This window comes from Aethalodelphis obliquidens, unplaced genomic scaffold, assembly GCF_003676395.1.
Source record: "Aethalodelphis obliquidens isolate GAN/ISIS:26980383/991018 unplaced genomic scaffold, ASM367639v1 scaffold28, whole genome shotgun sequence".
Taxonomy (NCBI): domain Eukaryota; kingdom Metazoa; phylum Chordata; class Mammalia; order Artiodactyla; family Delphinidae; genus Aethalodelphis; species Aethalodelphis obliquidens.
Genome location: NW_020837972.1, coordinates 10,308,327 through 10,324,520, shown reverse-complemented (window position 1 = coordinate 10,324,520; position 16,194 = coordinate 10,308,327). Strand labels below are relative to the sequence as shown.

At 55.7% G+C, this 16,194-nt stretch overlaps 1 protein-coding gene across 3 annotated transcripts in view; it reads left to right on the top strand.

The window, feature by feature from the left end:
• The first annotated feature begins 3,205 nt into the window (after positions 1–3,205).
• The window catches only part of TBX5 (T-box transcription factor 5), a 47,831-nt gene continuing 34,842 nt past the window's right edge, over positions 3,206–16,194 (top strand). Inside the window, exons 1-5 of one of the 3 annotated variants that reach the window (XM_027125264.1) lie at positions 3,206–3,812; positions 7,805–7,989; positions 9,615–9,709; positions 11,834–11,953; positions 12,786–12,933. In XM_027125264.1, the coding sequence (XP_026981065.1) occupies positions 7,843–7,989; positions 9,615–9,709; positions 11,834–11,953; positions 12,786–12,933 (510 nt within the window). In that variant the 5' untranslated portion in view covers positions 3,206–3,812; positions 7,805–7,842. Of the gene's footprint in view, positions 3,813–5,944; positions 6,077–7,804; positions 7,990–9,614; positions 9,710–11,833; positions 11,954–12,785; positions 12,934–16,194 lie in introns of those variants that run through there. The other 2 variants (XM_027125265.1, XM_027125266.1) reach the window with 2 other exon arrangements.

The following is a 16,194-nucleotide window of genomic DNA, read 5'->3' as shown; positions in this document are numbered from 1 at the left end:
GTTTCGTCTCCGTTTTGAATTCTGCCCTTTGAGCAAAGCTTAACACGTGTGGATTTAATTTCCCTTTCTTTCTTGCTTTCTTCCCCCCAGCCCGCCGCCCCACCTTGCGAGGAAACAAGAAAAATAGTCTGCCGTGTCGACAGCGCGACACCGTTCCCTTTGCCAAAGAAAATTTGTCTTTCCAGAGCCCCGGAGAGCAGCAGTCTCCCAAGTTTCCACCGCACCCTCCAGCTGAGGGAGGGAGTGTCCAGACAGCCACCTCCCGCCCCCCATCCCGCCTGCATCCCAGACCTGGAGGTATTAGCCTAAATCTCTATCTTTCCAGGGTCAGAGCCCTGGAATGTAGTCTCTTCCCCACCCCCCACTCCTTTCGGGGCTGTGGGGACATTGTGACCCTGCAGACATGGTGACTAAATGAGGAGGCCTTTCTACAGGTTCTAGGCTGCGGGTACGATTGGAGTTCTCAGGCTCAGAGCAGCCTACGGAATCGGGAGGGGGGGGTGTGTGATCCAGGTTTTCTCAGCTCAAGACCCTCGCCCTTCTCTTCCACTGGGGACTTGCCAAGGTGGACGGAGCAGCAACAGGGGCTCCTTTGCCTCCAAGTGTGGTACTGCCTTCTCTGTTCTTCTGCAGATCTCCAGCGCTGAGATGCTCCAGGCTGAGCCTCTCGAACGAAGTTCCCGCCCGTAGCCATTTCTTATTTCATTAACCTGACTGGGGTGGTGGTGGCCGTGGGGAAATCTCCTCGTCCACCAAACTTGGGGGAGCGGAGGGAGGGGAATATTTCCAAAGCACAGGGGGCAACCTCAACATGCCTGATCAGTAAAGTAAGTAACAGAACTAATTCTTGGTGGAAATATTGGAGAATAGTGGATATTGAAATAATCATAACCGCCAGTATTCCCGGATACTTCTGGTCAAAAGGGAGGAAACCAGGAACCGAGTAAAACATGGGGAAGGAAGATACTGCAGTCCTGGAAAAAAATACAACAGAGCCATATTCAACTAGGCAGCAGGGAAAGTGACCGCCTGAGAAACGAGGGAATTTCCCACCCTCAGTCTGACCCTCTCTTCTGCAAAACGAGTTGGTCGAAGTTTGCTTTCGCCATCATTTCTACTGTTGTTATAATTCTTATTAATTTTCCCAGTCCCATCTGCACTTCTACCTACTTTTTGCCTTCGATAGAGATCCGAGTCAGGCGGGGACACATCTCGGAGAGAAACGGAAATGGGGTGAATTCTTAGCGAGTTCTCTTTTGGGAGGAAAGAAATACGGTGGTTTGGAACGCGACTTTCTTTTTCTTTTCTTTTTTTGCGGTACACGGGCCTCTCACTGCTGTGGTCTCTCCCGTTGCGGAGCACAGGCTCCGGACACGCAGGCTCAGCGGCCATGGCTCACGGGCCCAGCCGCTCCGCGGCATGTGGGATCCTCCCGGACCGGGGCACGAACCCGCGTCCCCTGCATCGGCAGGCGAACTCTCAACCACTGCGCCACCAGGGAAGCCCCAGAATGCGACTTTCTTAAAAGTATAAGGCAAGAGTGAAGGAAAAAGATCAACAGCGGTCGCCCTTGCTTTTATTGTTTTCGATTTTTAACATAGGAACTTCTGCTTCCCTATCCACTGCAATATTAAAATGAAGGCAGGAATTTTGCAAAATGAGGAAAATACATTTCGGGAGAAAACCAAGCGCGGGTTGGGGTGGAGATGGGGGTAGGGATGGGGGTGGCAGTTCGGGGAAAGCATCGGTCCTCCGAAAGAAGGAAGGAAGGTTGCAGATCGAAGCCTCTCTTTCAAGTTAACTGTCCAATGACTGGGGAAATAATGGAGATTCTCAAACCTAGTTGAGGTCTTCAGTTTATTCTACCAGTGGTGCGGCCTCCGGACCCTCTGGGATAGCGGGTCCGGAAGCTGAGCATACGGAATCCTTTGTGAGTCGGTCCGGGTCGTTGCGGGGCCCGCGCCAGGGATGCGAGAGAAAGGAGCGAAACGGAAAAGAGCTCGCCCCGCTCGGAGTTTCGCTTTCCCCTTCCAGTCTCGGCGGGGCCCAGGCCTCCGTTTCCGGCCCACCTCGGCCCAGAGGTCAAATAGAAACCCATCTCCAGGTTCTGGGCGAAGGATTTGGGGTTGCGCTCTCAGGCATCTGGGAACAAACGCTGCACCCAAAGGGCCTCGGAGTGGGTGAAAGATAACTATTAATAATTTGGGAAATGAAAGCGAAGCTCGGGAAAGTCACTGCGGCCTGGCCGAGAGGAGAGACACGGGTTCTGCTTGCTGGAAGCAGCAGAGTCTGCCGCCCGACTGGCCCGGGCGCCCGCGTCCGGCGCTGGAAACCACTGCCAGGTCTCCCCGCGGGCCAGACCTTAGCTCCAGAGACTGCCCGGTCGACTGCGTTCCTGCACTTTTTGTTGCTGCTCCAGCCCCAGACAGACGCGGCCTGGGGCCAAGCCGTGCTTCGGAAAGCCCGGGGGGTGGGGTGGTGCTGGGGGCACGCGCGCAACCCAGGCTCGAACCCCGAAGCTGCGGGCAAGTCCAGAGTCTGATGTCCGGCTCCTTCGGGGCCCCTAGGAGGGGAACTTACCCTTTCCAGAAGGCCGGGCGCTCGCTCGCTCGCTCCGTGCTGGGTAGGCCTAGCTCTCCTTTCAGCGCCGCCAGGGGCGTCTATGCGGTACGTTTCGCAACTGAACCTAGTGTGTTTCCAGTTGCGCGCAAAAGCTTGTGCGCATCCGCCACGCGGCTGCTTAGAAGGTATGCCCCCTGACGAGACTAATATTAATAATAATAATCGTCATTACAAAACAAAATAGAGCGCCTCGTCCCTCTGCAGGACCCGGCACTACAATTTTTCTCTGCACAAATCACCCTCCCGCACCCCGCCCCCGCCGGGCCACGCTGGGACCAGTTGCATCCCCCGACCTAGCAAAAGGAGGATTCGCAGAATGGACTTCTTCTAAGCGAGAAACGCTGCGGACGACTCTCTCTTGCTCCAAACGTCTCTGTGTCTTTTCCCCTCCGCGATTAACCCAGTAATTACTTCTATGCACGCCGGCAAGCGGGCAGTGAGTTATCGCGTCCCAAACTTAATCAGCTAGAGAGGCGCCTCAATAGTCATATGCTGAGAGCTCCTCCTGGGAAAAAATTGTTTTTAAATAATGAGAAGACTCTTACCTCCTGCGAGAGACCTCGATTCCAACGCCCCCCCCCAGCCCCCGCCAACTCGGTTTTTTTCCAATCCATGGGCTGATGTGGGCTCCCACCTCCCTTCGCCAAAAGACGCCCTCCCTCTCCCTAAGCAAATCGATCTTGTCTCTATTTGTGGCTGATGTCCGCCACCCCCATTTCCCCAGAGAGCGTTGGATTTGTTTATTTCTTTATTTATTCCCGTGGCCCAGGCGTCTGAGACTTGTGGCTGCGCAGACCCGGGCGGGAGTGATAGGCGAAGACGGAGAGGACTCAACGTCCCGCCGCTGCCCCCCAGTCGAGCGTGACAGCGCGCGGGCCGGTTGCGTGACTCGTGACGTCTCCGAGTCTTATAGGTGCAGCGGCTGGTGAGATAGTCGGTATCGCCTGGTTGCCTCTTTATTTTATTGGGGTATGCCTGGTAATAAACAGTAATATTTAATTTGTCGAAGACCACAAACCAACTTCGAGCTGGGAGGTACACACTACTCTTGAAAGACGCTGCAAGAAGGCTTGGCCTAAAAGGGGTCTCTTTTGGGGGGTCCTTTCCAAACTCTTCATCTGAACACACCCCTCCCAGCGAGGCGTTACTCTCGGCATCTGCGCTGGAAAGAAGAGGTAGGATTTTTGGAGGTGAGTGTCGCCCTGGAGAGCTCTGGGGTGGGGGGTAGAGGATTCTTTTAGCACTGGCCTGCCCACGGCCCCTTGGCTTCCCTCCCCAGCTCGGCCCTGATGAATCCACTCCACTCCCAGACTTGCTTCTTTTTTTCACCGTGGAAATAAGAATGCACTCTCTTGCTCGCGAGAGTGTCACCTGGCAAGAATAGATTCGCCCTTGAGATTTCAAAATCCCAATTTAACTTGGTGGCCCGCAGAATCTGCACTTCACAAACTAAGTGAATCTGGGCCAGGCAATTACTTGGGGGAGTACAGATTCTCCCTCTCGGGAGGGACCTGCAGATTATTTATGGGACTTTATTTTATCCGCAAATCTCTGAGAATGTAAAGGGATTGGAGAGCTCTTTCTGGATTTCCCCTTCCTTTTTGCCAGAGATGCGGAGATGCAGGCTTTTCCTGAAGCCATGTTTGTTTTCCGTCGTTGGCCGGGGGTCGCCCCCTGAGCGAGCCCAAAGTCCTCTGAGCTGACATTTTGGAAGGGTGAGGGTGTTTTCACAAATAAATAAACTGTCTCAGCAAAAGGCTGTTTGAAAACAAACCTGGAAGGTGGAGTGAGAACTCTAGAGAATGCTTGGGTTGGTTTTCTCCCCAGTTGCCCCACTTTTAGGGTTGGACAATCCACTTAGGAATTTTGCAGCGATGCATCAGGCCTGCGCTGGGATTTTAGTTCCCGGGGCCATAGAGGATGGCACTGAGGCAGCCTCAGATCTCCCTAGCGGTTCTCCTCCCTCCATCCCTCTCCCCAGACCTTGGCCTGCAGGCTTGAATCTCTAGACAGAGGCTGAGAAAAGAACAGGGTGACAGAGACATGGGTGAGACAACAACGGGGACCCTGACGTTTGTTCCAAGCACTAATTCTTGACTTTCCAAGCTGGGTCTGCTCAGGCTAAGACCTACTGACTGTGTTTACGCTTCTATTGACCTCTTCAACTCGACCCTCAAAATAATGCATTTCAGATAGGGGGAGGGCAGGGAGAGGAGGCGAGTGGAGATGAAAACCCCAGCCAGCCCCCAGTGACTGTTTGATTATTTTAATAAAACTGGGCACGGGAGGTCTGGTGGCCCTGAGGGGGTGGGAGCGCAGGGCGATTTCTGGGCATCTTTGATCTTGGCCCCCATCCCCACGCACCTTCACCCTGCCTTCACCCCAGAGTCTCTCAGAGTCGGGGTGATGAGTGGGGATGGGGGGAGATATCAGGGCGGCTAGCGGCGGCAGGCTGGGCCAGGCGGGGTCAGGCAGTTCTCCGTCTTGAGGTCAGCGGTGGAGAGAGAACGCGGGCGAGGCTGCAGAGGAGGCTCCCAGCGCGTGTGTGCACGCCTCGTGCGTTCCTACTCCGTTCTCTGCACAGCCGCGTCATCCAGATTACTTCCCGGGCAGAAGCCGAGCGGGTTTGCGATGATTTGTGCAGGATTTTTTGCAGCCTCCGAGCCGCGCTCAGAGAAGCAGAGATGGATGGAGGTTGGAGAGCGGGTGGAGAGGAGGGGGTGATCTCGAGGTCTGGGTTTGAGAGTCGTGTTGTGATTTGAGTGTTCGGGAAATCTAATGGAAAAGGTGGTTGGGGGAGGGAGTGGGAAGGGAGAGGGAGGAGGGAAGAGGGGAGGGAGAGAGAGAGAGACAGACAGAGGCAGGCGGCGTGCAGTGGGAGCTAGTTGGATAGGCAATTTCAGTACTTTGTAAGCATCAAGGCAGCCCAACGTCACCGAGCTCAGCTGAGTCGGCTTGTATTTCTGAGAGAGAGAGAGAGAGAGACAGAGAGAGAGAGAGAGGGAGAGAGACCGACTCTTACCTCGGATTCCGGAACTTTAACCCTGGAAGCTGCGCTCAGAAAGGACGTCGACCATTCCCAGGCTCCCTCTTGTCTCCCAGTTTTCCCTCCCTGCGGGCACAAGGGAGAAGCAGGGCACTGAGATTATATTATTGGAGGTGCTCCCGGAGGCTGCTTGTTTTGCTTCCTTCGGAGCCCTTCTGGCGCCTGACGACTTGGAAGTCTTTAGGGAGCGCGAGCGCAAGCGGAGGAGGTGTGTGTTGAATTGTGGGCAGTCACTGCCGAGGCTCCCGCGGTGGGTCCTCCTTTGTAGGCAACGGTAGCCGCTGGTCTGGGGAAGCAGTCCCCCCCCATAGACCCCGGAGCCACCATGCCCGCGCCCCCGCCTCGCCGCCGGCTTCCCTGCTAGGAGCCAGAAGGGATGCAGTGAATGCACCGGCTTCACCGAGCGAGGTAACAGTTCCGCAGATGGCCCGGGAGGCTGGGGAGGCAGCCCGCCGGCTGAGCGGCTCAGGGAGGCGCGGAACGCGGCACTCGAAGCCTGGCCTCGGATTTTGCAGGGCCCGGCTCGCGGAGATTTTGCGCGGCCCGGAGCTGCCCGGCGTGTGGAGCCGAGGAGGCGGCCGGGGCTGGGGGAGAGGCGTTGAGGTTTGCAGGACGCGCGGCCCGGTTCTGTCAAGCCGCATCTCGTTCGGCCCCGCCAGCCCCGAGCTCCCCGGGACCCCGGCCAGGGCTCGCGGTGGGATTGTCCCTGCGGCCGGCGGTGAAATGGAAGCGCACGTGGGGTACGCCAGCCCCACTTTCTTTTGTTATGAGCAGGCTTCGGGGGCTCCTATCACCGCCTCTCCCAAACCCCAAGGGCGTGGTGCAAGAGGCGGCTTGGGTGGGAGTCGGGCCTCAGAAGCTGGTCTTCTCCTTGGCACCATTTCTGGGTCTCCGGCCACTGCAGACCCGGGGTGGGATCCAGCCTTTTGCCCAAGCGACTGCTAAGATTTGGGGGAGGGGGGATGCATTTCTTGCGCCTCCTTCCCAGTCTTCCCGGCTTTTGAGGGAGGAAATCCCTACTTGGGAACGTAGAGGATGTTGGAAGGAGATCAGAGCAGGAGGCAGGCTCCTCCAGGCTTGAACCGTTCTGCAGCTGTTATTTTGTGTGTTCCAACCTCACATGCCTGTAACCCCGGGCCATTCTGCAAGTTGTGTCGGACCTCAGTGGCCGGTTCAACGCCGGAAGCCCGGGATTTATCCGGGCACCACTCTGGCGTCGCCAACCCCGAGCTTGGGCCTGCAGTTCCAGCGAGCCAGGCCCAACGGAAGCTCGGAGAAGCTCCTCTCGGCCAGGCCGCTCGACAAAATGCCCGTCTCGGGCTGGAGAGCCGAGAAAACGAGGAGAACGCGCCCCCAGCGCTGGCCTCCGGCACCCAGCCGCGCGCCGCCCTCCGAACCGCTGCGCCGCCGCTTTCCTGCCCTTTCTGTTTGGCTCCTTTCTACTTTTCATGTTGCTTACGGTTGGGGAAAAGGGGAGGACTCAATGTTAAAGGACTTTTCATTTCAAGGCCTGTGACTGATAGAAGATGAACGTGAATTCTCAAGACCTGGTTTCTGGATCTCCAGCTCTTTCCTTTCCTATGTTTTTGGTTTTTGCGAGAGGCAGGTTATTTTCAGGCATTCTGCCTGCTGCAGAAAAATATTCCTCTTGTGAGTTTTCATAAACAGGGCTCTGCTGGCCTCTTGTAATTTGATGAAGAAAAAAAAAATCTCAGAAGGGCACCGGGTTTGTGTTTTGTTTTGTTTTTGGTTCGTACCCAATGGCTTCCAAAAATACCCAGGCCTTATCTTTATTGGCTCTCCCAGAAGTCCAGACAAATTTGACGGGCAGCTCGCTTATCGCGGGGGAGCCTGCGAAGGGGAGATGCGGGCCTCGCCTCCTCCCGCTGTGACGCGGGTCTTTCGCAAGAGGCTGTGCGTGGTCTTAAAGTAATAGTAATGATAATCATAACGGGACCTTCTGCAGCCTCCTTTAGCTGGGGACGGAGGCGCTGGTAGCTGGAAACTGCAGGTGGCAGCCTAGTCACTGCCCCCTCCTGTCACCAGAACTGTGCTTCCAACCTTCTCTTTTTCTTCCTCTGCGCCCCCGCCCCCCGTCCCCCGCCATCTGTCTTTCTCTTTCCTTCTCGTCCTCAGAGCAGGACCCCGAGCGGTCACAGGGCCCCGGGCTCACCATGGCCGACGCAGACGAGGGCTTTGGCCTGGCTCACACACCCCTGGAACCGGACTCCAAGGATCTACCCTGTGACTCAAAACCCGAGAGCGCGCTAGGGGCCCCCAGCAAGTCCCCGTCGTCCCCGCAGGCCGCCTTCACCCAGCAGGTAAGAAGGGCCTCGGGGCCCTTTGCAGGAACCAAAGCCCCTCTTTCGAGTGTTTGGGCAAGGGGGGCGGGCAGTGCCCATGATCTGCCCCTTTTCTTTTCATCCTTGCTCAATTCCACCCTTCTCTGCCGTGCCTCCCTAAATGCCAGTATAGTCCCATCCACTTTATTGTGACGATTATCTTTACGGCCAGAGGATTTTTGAAATACATTGAAGTTGTTAGGGGAGCCTCAAAGATCCGGCTGTTTGGGGCCAGCGAACAATGGCCCAGATCATTTCTTTCCTGCTGCACTAGGTGTAAACTCGGCTTGAACGCCTCATTAAGGGTCGGGTCAGCGGCCGCTTCAGGCCGGCATGAGCGATGGCTTGACCCCTCTTCAGATCTTTCGTAGCCTTCGCCTCCTCCCGCCTCCTCCGCGCCACCGCGCAACCTCGCGCGCTGCACCGTTTGTCTGGCGGCCGGGGCCTGGTGGGCTGGCTCCGCGGGGCCGGCGGCGGGGAGCACGCACGGCTGGGCCGGGAGGGCGCGGGGAGCCCGGGCTCGCCTGGCTGGAAGCTGGGCCCGAGCCGAGCGTGAAGCCTCGCCTCTCGCCCTGTGCCCTTCACCCTCGGCGCCCTGGGCGCTCAAGGCGTCGTCTGCAGACCTTGATGGTTTTGGAATGGGGTGTCAGAGGGCTGGAAGCGGGGTGTCTTGACCAGAAAAGATATTTGCACACAGCTAAAACCCTTCTTTGGAATTTAGATGTCCTTCCTGGCTTTTTCATTGTCTCTCTCCTTTGCCCTTCACATCTCAGGAAGATGCGCGTGTATTTGTAGTGGGACAGTGGGCACGCGTTTTCAGAAACTTAAGAGGTTTTCTTTCAGGGGAAAACAAATGTACTTGTTAGACGTTTACAGATTATTGCGAAACGAAGACTTTGTATGTAATTTTTTGGGTATGGGTTTTGTAAAATAACTTGTAGTTGAAGGTAGAAATGTTAAATCGCTTTGCCCATAATCCAAACAACTTGAAAGAACGAAGCTGGAAGTGAGGAAGGCCTAGGAGGTATGTTAATAGAGACATTTGAGAATTAATTTTTGTTTGGGATTGTGGAAACCTATTATATAAATATTTTAAATTTTATATTTCACCTGTGTCTACCTATGCACTGCCATGGTGAGAATAAACACGCATATATACAGTGCACGTCTGTCTCTTTTCGTGTGGACATCTGGGTGCCTACATAAGAATATCCTGGGTGGGTTTTTCAGGATTGAGGTTGGGTTTCTTTTTTTCCTTTTAGCTGCCCCTTGGCTAAAGCGGATGGGGATTGGTCCCATTTTTTTTCTCAGCCCCGTCCTCCCCATGGACATACTGGAACACCCTGATGGCTGGGTTTTTTTTCTGCTAGCCTTGTGTTGGTGGCATTAGAAGGAGACAGCTCTGCACTGTGGGGTTAAGACCTGCCCGGGAGAGAGCATACACAGGGCAGGGGCTGCTCGAGAGCCCGGACAGTGCTGCAGTGGGTTGGGGGCAGTTTTCAGCCTATGAGCCCACTGGCTCGAGGGGGAAGGAAGAGAAAGCTCTTTGTTTTGGGGGAGTTTGGGGAGGGAAGGCTCATTGACTTTTCCTCTCCTTCTTCTAGGGCATGGAAGGGATCAAGGTGTTTCTCCATGAAAGAGAACTGTGGCTGAAATTCCACGAAGTGGGCACGGAAATGATCATAACCAAGGCTGGCAGGTGAGATGGTCACCTCTGTGGAGAAGGTACAGGGAACTTGTGGGAGAGACTAAGAAAGGTGTGGGAGACCAGTAAAAGGGGAGAATAGAACCAGAGGTGGGGGGGAGAGACAGAGCGAGAGCGAGCGAATATGAATATATTTCATTTGACCCTATTCTGGTTAAAGAGGAGAACGGTGAATTCCTCCAGTGATCTCCCATTGTGAGGGGAAAAGCCTGAAAGATTCAACTCAGGGACCTGGGCGTTTCTTCCACCTCGTATATAAGAAGAAGCAAGAGCTTGGGAGGCTGTGCTATCTGGATGGATTAGTAATAAGAGAAGGAGGGATGAGGTGGGAGAGCCAACGGGAGAACAGAGAGTTGCAGAGACACACAGAGATGAGACGGGGTTTGGGTTTCATGGGATCTCAGACTTGATTCCTGGCCCAGACCCTCCTTCCCACCCTCCCTGACCTTGGAGCGGTTCCAGAGTCCCACCCGATCGCCAAACTCGGAATCGTTGAATGTATTCGCTACCTCTTTCATTGTTTATAGAAAGCAGGCGAAGCCTTTGAAAGGGAACCGGGCTACGCCGGGCTCTATATACAGACACCGATAAACACGGCCGTTTCATCAAGACACTCACCCCGGAGTTCCTCTTAAAAGCTCACAGTTTTAGCTAGAAATGCGAGACTTCTGGGGGAGGGGGTAGGAGGGTCGTGCAACTCGGTATCTCGGCGTCTGAGTGCGCCCGGGTGCGGGGACAACCCCGCCACGTCCCTACCGGTGCTGGACTGGCCCTCCGCGTCCCGGAGGGCAGAAAGTCCCAGTCTGCGCACAGCAGGCGTGTGAAGCCGAGCATCCGGTAGGCCGAAGCCACCGAGTGTGTGAAAGGGGCGGGTGGAGCCGCCTCGCCAGACGCCCACCGCTTCTGCAGCCCAAGCCTCTCGCAATAAACTGACAACAGTGACATTTATTATTATTTGAAATTAAACAATGTGTGCTCCCCCGCTCGGCCCGAGCGAACAGGAGGCGCGTTCTGTTTATACCAAAGAACTCAGGTCCTCTTCCCATTCCGCCGAGGAAGGAAAGGGCGGCCGGGGCCTCCTTTTTCCCTCCCAAGCCTGAGCCAACGGGATTTAACTATAAAAGGCCTGCGAAGCCTCCGGCGCCTCCGCCTCCAGGCGCGCTCGCTCGGGCAGATAAACACCGCGAGGCGAGGCTCCAAGGCCAGAGAGGGAGAGGTCTCCACTCACCCACCCCTTCCCGCCATCCCTGAGCGAGCCAGGTTCCAGCAACTGGTCCTTGCGCCCCGGGCGGCCTTGGGAAGGCTTGCTTTCCGGGACGCCCTCCTCCCGAGGCCGGATGGAGACGGGGAATGCGCCTGTGCGCGGAGAGGCAGCCGGGCGCGGCACACGCGGGGCGGCGGAACCTCCTTCCAAGCACCAGATCCTCGCGCACGGCCCGGTTCCTTCCGAAACTAAATTTCTTTGAGGAGGGCCAAAGCGTTTGGATTCTCTAAGAAGGAGTGCCAGGCGCCTCGGAGATGCGGTGGGGGCATTTAGGGAGAAATTCCTGCGCGACACTCGTGTCAGAGGTCACGCACCGAGCTGTATCCTGGGGGCGGAGTGAAGCCGGGACGTGCCGTGGGCACCCACGCGCGGGCAGCCCCAGGGAGCACCCACTTTGGTGCCCACGTGACGCGCAGAGCTGCTCAGAGCGGCCAAAGCACCTGGCTGGGCGGAGGAAGCCAACTTTTTTCTTTTCCTTTTTTTTTTTTTTTTTAAACAAGACTTTTCCTGCCCCCAAATTTAAAAAGTAGGTGTCTGGTTCTGAAAAGAGTCTTTAGCAAGAGTTGAAATGAGGGGTCCCTTTCAGGGCTTCCTCGAAACCAGTCTGTAGAAGTCCTCGCCTTCTGCTTTCTATTTCCTCTTGTAGATGGTATAGTCCCAGCCTGCTTTCTCATCTCTTGGCCTTTCTCCTCCCCATAACTTGGAGGGAAACCTGGGATGGATCTTGGCAAGAGCGGAGCAGGGGCCGCGTTTCTCGTCCACGATCGATTCTTCCATTAAAATCTGTGGACGCGCTCTTCAGAATGTTTGCATTAATTCCCTCTGCCTCTGTGTCTCCTCCTCGTCTGTCCTAGGCGGATGTTTCCCAGTTACAAAGTGAAGGTGACTGGCCTTAATCCCAAAACGAAGTACATTCTTCTTATGGACATCGTTCCCGCCGACGACCACAGATACAAGTTCGCAGATAATAAATGGTAGGCACCGTAGCGGCTGGTGGGGAAGGCAGGGAGGACCGTGCAGACCAAACTTCCCTCTCCCCACTGAACCAATAAACATTGTTTTGAGCTCCTACTGTGTGCTAGAGGTTTTTGCTGCCCCTTCCGCTGCATCCTCCTGACCTCACCCTGAGAAAAAAAAGAGCAGCCATTAGCCCCCATTTTATAAACGAGAAAACTGAGGATCAGAGGAAGTAAAGTGCCGATGTCTGTTGCTGCACCGGAGGGTTGTGGATTTTTAAAAAGGGTATTGTTACCAAGCGTTGGAGCTATTTCTGGGGGCATAAACCATTAACAGTTATTTTTTATGAGTTACCTGCTTTGAACATGCCTTTTTTATGAAATTGCAAAATCAGTCCGGGGTATTTGAGTTAAACAGGCAGGAGAGGAGAGGCGCATTCCTTGGGTACGTTGCTCCCGCGGCTGCCAAGAGTGCAGAGGCTTGAAGACGAAGCCCCTTTGGAAAGCCCTCAAGGAGTGTTCCCGAGACTTTTTTGCACATCCAGGCTTCCAGTACCCGCCAGTTGTTCATGGGCAGAGAGACGCTGCGAGGCTCCCCACGGCGCCCTTGGTGCTGGGGGAGGAATTAGGTGGAAGGAGAAAGAGCTGGGCGGCGGTGGTGGTGGGAGCGCTCGCCTGGACACCAGCTCCAGGCTTTCTGCGCATCTGGCATAGCAGATGCCCAAGCAAGACCTGAGGGTCAGGCCATTTCCAGATCATTCTCGTAGTCGGCAGCCGTTGCTTTGCTCAAGAACCAGCCGGCACCACGGTGCACTAAGTCTAGGGGGGGTGGCGCCTCTCCTTGGTCTAGGTCTGTGACGGGCAAAGCGGAGCCCGCCATGCCGGGCCGCCTCTACGTGCACCCGGACTCGCCGGCCACTGGGGCGCATTGGATGCGGCAGCTCGTCTCCTTCCAGAAACTCAAGCTCACCAACAACCACCTGGACCCATTTGGGCATGTGAGTACCTCGTGCAGCTCTTCCTTGTATCTTCAGGTTCACACCTTCTCTTCCTCACCTGACTCTCTCCCTCTTCTCCAGGACTGTCTCTCTCTTCTTCGTTCCTCACGCCCACCCATGCTTCTTTCTTTGCTCCATTTCCCCTGCCTTGGTCTTTTACTCTCTCTCCCTTCTTGACCTGGCCTTCCTTTCTCTTCCCCTTTCTCTCCTCTTTCCTTTTCTCTTATTTCTCACACCTTCTAATTCTTCCTGGCTGTCTCCACCTCTCTCTTACCCAGACATCTCCCCTTTGCAGTCCTCCCTGTGGTCCACTAGTCCACGCTCTGGGTGTGTCTTTCCTGGGTGGCTGGCGATCGAGCCCCCTAGGTCTCCTGGCCTGGGGCTCTCACCCTGCATCCCTGCTGCCAGTACCCAACCCACCTGCCTTTGCTGAGGGACAGGGGTCATGGGGTGACTAAGGCAGCTCATTCTGGGCCTGGAATTCCTGTTCGTTCAGCCCCATCTGTGATTAGGGGTGGGGAGTAGTGTTTCAGTCCTGCAGAAAACATGGGCCCTCTAGCTCGGCAGGTACTCAGCACAGACTGCAGAGGCTGGACCACGATGGGAGCTGTATACCTTACCTACCTCCTTGCAAATCCTGCCATATTATGGGGATGTTCCGGCTGAAAGGGAGACCTGAGGCCCCCTGCTTCCTCTTTTACAGATGGGGAAACCAACCCACCAGAGGCGAACCACGGTACTCCTGCCCCTTTTAGCTCGACGCTCTTGGGTTTATCTGTTTTTTTCCCAACTTCCAGCTTTCCCCCCTCCTCCCACCATGCCCAGAGTGGGCAAACCAAGATCAGGGTCCTACACCTGGAATCTGGACTGGCCCCGAGAGAGAGGGGCCTGATGAGCTGCCTGAAACTGCAGGATCTTGAGTGTGCAGTCCCCCCCCTCCAAGAGAATGTGTAGCTTCTAGTAGATTCTCTATAGGGTATCATCCTCTCTTCCCCCAAAGAAAAACAAATGAACAGAACACTGATTTGAGGGAAAATGTCCCTAAATCTCTTCATTGGAAATAATCACCGGGACAGAACGCAGTCTCCTAATTCAGAGTTTACAACCCTTAGTTGATGATTCCACCAAACAAGGAGGCCGGTTCGTCTTAGGGCATTTGATCCTCATAGCAGCCTAGAGAGGAGGGTGGAAATACACAGCCTTTATATGGAGTCCAGGGGAGGGGAGGTTACCTGCCTGAGGTCACACAGCTTGTATTTGGGAACGGGGATTTGAGGCCAGGTCTCTCTAATTGCAGAAGTGACCTGCATCCTGCCACTTTGGAGAAGCAACACACAGGGTTCCCAGTTTGGGGACGTGAGGGGACGGGGTACAAATGCATTTGATCTGGAGGGAGGACAGTTTGTGAAGGTCCAAATGAGAAATCCGTTCTTGTGGGGCCTTAGGGCTGAAGCACTGAGTCTGTGGTGGGAAGGAGACCAGGGCCCTCCACTGATGCGCTCAATGCCACTGTACACGTGGTTGGTGTGAGGTCGGACTGTTGACCATTGGAGAAGAGAGAAGGAAGGCCTATTCCCCTTCTACGCTGTAGGAAGGGAGAGGAAAGGGGCTGGGGGGGGGTGCGTTTCTAGGCAAAATGCCGGGCCTCCCTTGCGTTTCAACCAGGGTGTTTTGCCTGCAGCGGCCAGCTCGGGGTGCATCCCAGCGCAGACGTGACCTCCACCTTGCGTGGGTGTTGGCTGGCTGACGCTGTACCTGCTGTCCCTGCGGATGCTTTAGGTTAAGCGCTGGGGAGAGAAGGGACCATTTTGTAAAGGTCCTGCGTGCATCTCCCAGGACCGCGTCCTTCTGGAGGCTGGGCCTCCGTGGCACCTTGGTCTGGGCTCCTTAACTTTCCCTCTGCAGCCCGGGTGTGCCTTTGGGGTGGACCCCCCGGGGAAGGCGCGCGCACGGTCCCGAGCCCTGGGCGCCCCTGTGAGTTTCAAGTCCTTCCAGTTCCGCGGAGGAAGGCGCGGTGCTCTGAGCCGCTCCGGACTTCCCAGTTGCCACGCATTCCCACCCCAAACTCCGGACTTTGAGTCCAGAGCCGCCCTAATGAAATTAAGGGCCATTTAGATCGCCCTCGCGCTGATGTCTCCACACTGTCCCCAGCCGTCAAAGCAATTTGGCTAAGCCGGGATGGTGGCCGCGCCGGCCCGCAGGGCCCCGCTGCGTCTCTCTGTCGCCACGCCGCCCCGGCCGGCGTCGCTATCGCTCAGGGAGGCGGCCGGGCCGCGGCGGCCGGAGATTAGAGCCGCGCGGCCCGGGGTCGGGGAGCCGCGGGGTCCCGAGCTTTTCGCCCCTCCCCCGGCCTAGTCGGGCCGCGCTCCCCTCCCCCTCCTCCAGGTTGGTTTCAAGGGTTGGCCCGAGAACCCTGCCCCAGGGTCATCCAATCAAAGACACTGAGACTACCTCCGCCGCTCAGTTTGCGGTCCTGGGGTAAAAGCAGGCCAGATTTTTCAGCTCGTGAAACGCGGCAGTTCGCCCATTCGGTGGGTATAGATCAGGACGTTTTGAGAGATATTAGCGTTACCAGCTTCCCGGGAGCATCAAAAGCACGGCGCCAAAAGAACAGCAAACTCAGTTGTTTTTAGTAAAGATGCGCATCTTCTCCGAAAGTTCCGCTCCAGCAAGAGTGTGGTGACTGCACACCCCCTCCTGATATTCACAATGGTGTCTGTAAGAAGAGCTGCAACCGTGAGACCCCCCACTAGCCCCTGGGACCCCCCCAAAGACATGGAGAAGATAGAAAGGAAGGAGAGAAATATTCCCCCCAAAGCAGATGCCACAGTGCTGTCTGGGGCCAGGTCTGGGGATAATTCCGGTGGCGAACCCTGAAATACTGTGAAGTTGGAGACAGGGAATCTCAAGGGCAACCAGACCCCTGTTTGATGTTAGGGGTGGGGTGGGTGCTTCCCTCCCACCCAACTCACACCCTAGAGTCTCCCCCTTCCCACCATTTTCCTCTCTTTTTCCTCTGATATTTCTTCCAGTTCTGCAAATGCTTGGTCTCTTCCTTTGCATCTCTTTGAGCCTTTTTTTCTTGGGCAGGGCTAGTTATTTTTATATGTATATATGTTTGTTTATTTGTTTCTGCTGTCCTTTCATTCCAAAATTTTTGCCCAGGCTTCCTCGAGGCGGGCACCAATTCCTTGCCCCAAACTTGCATCACTCCCGCTGGGGGGGGACATGCCCTACGCAGGGAGTTAATTTATTAAACTA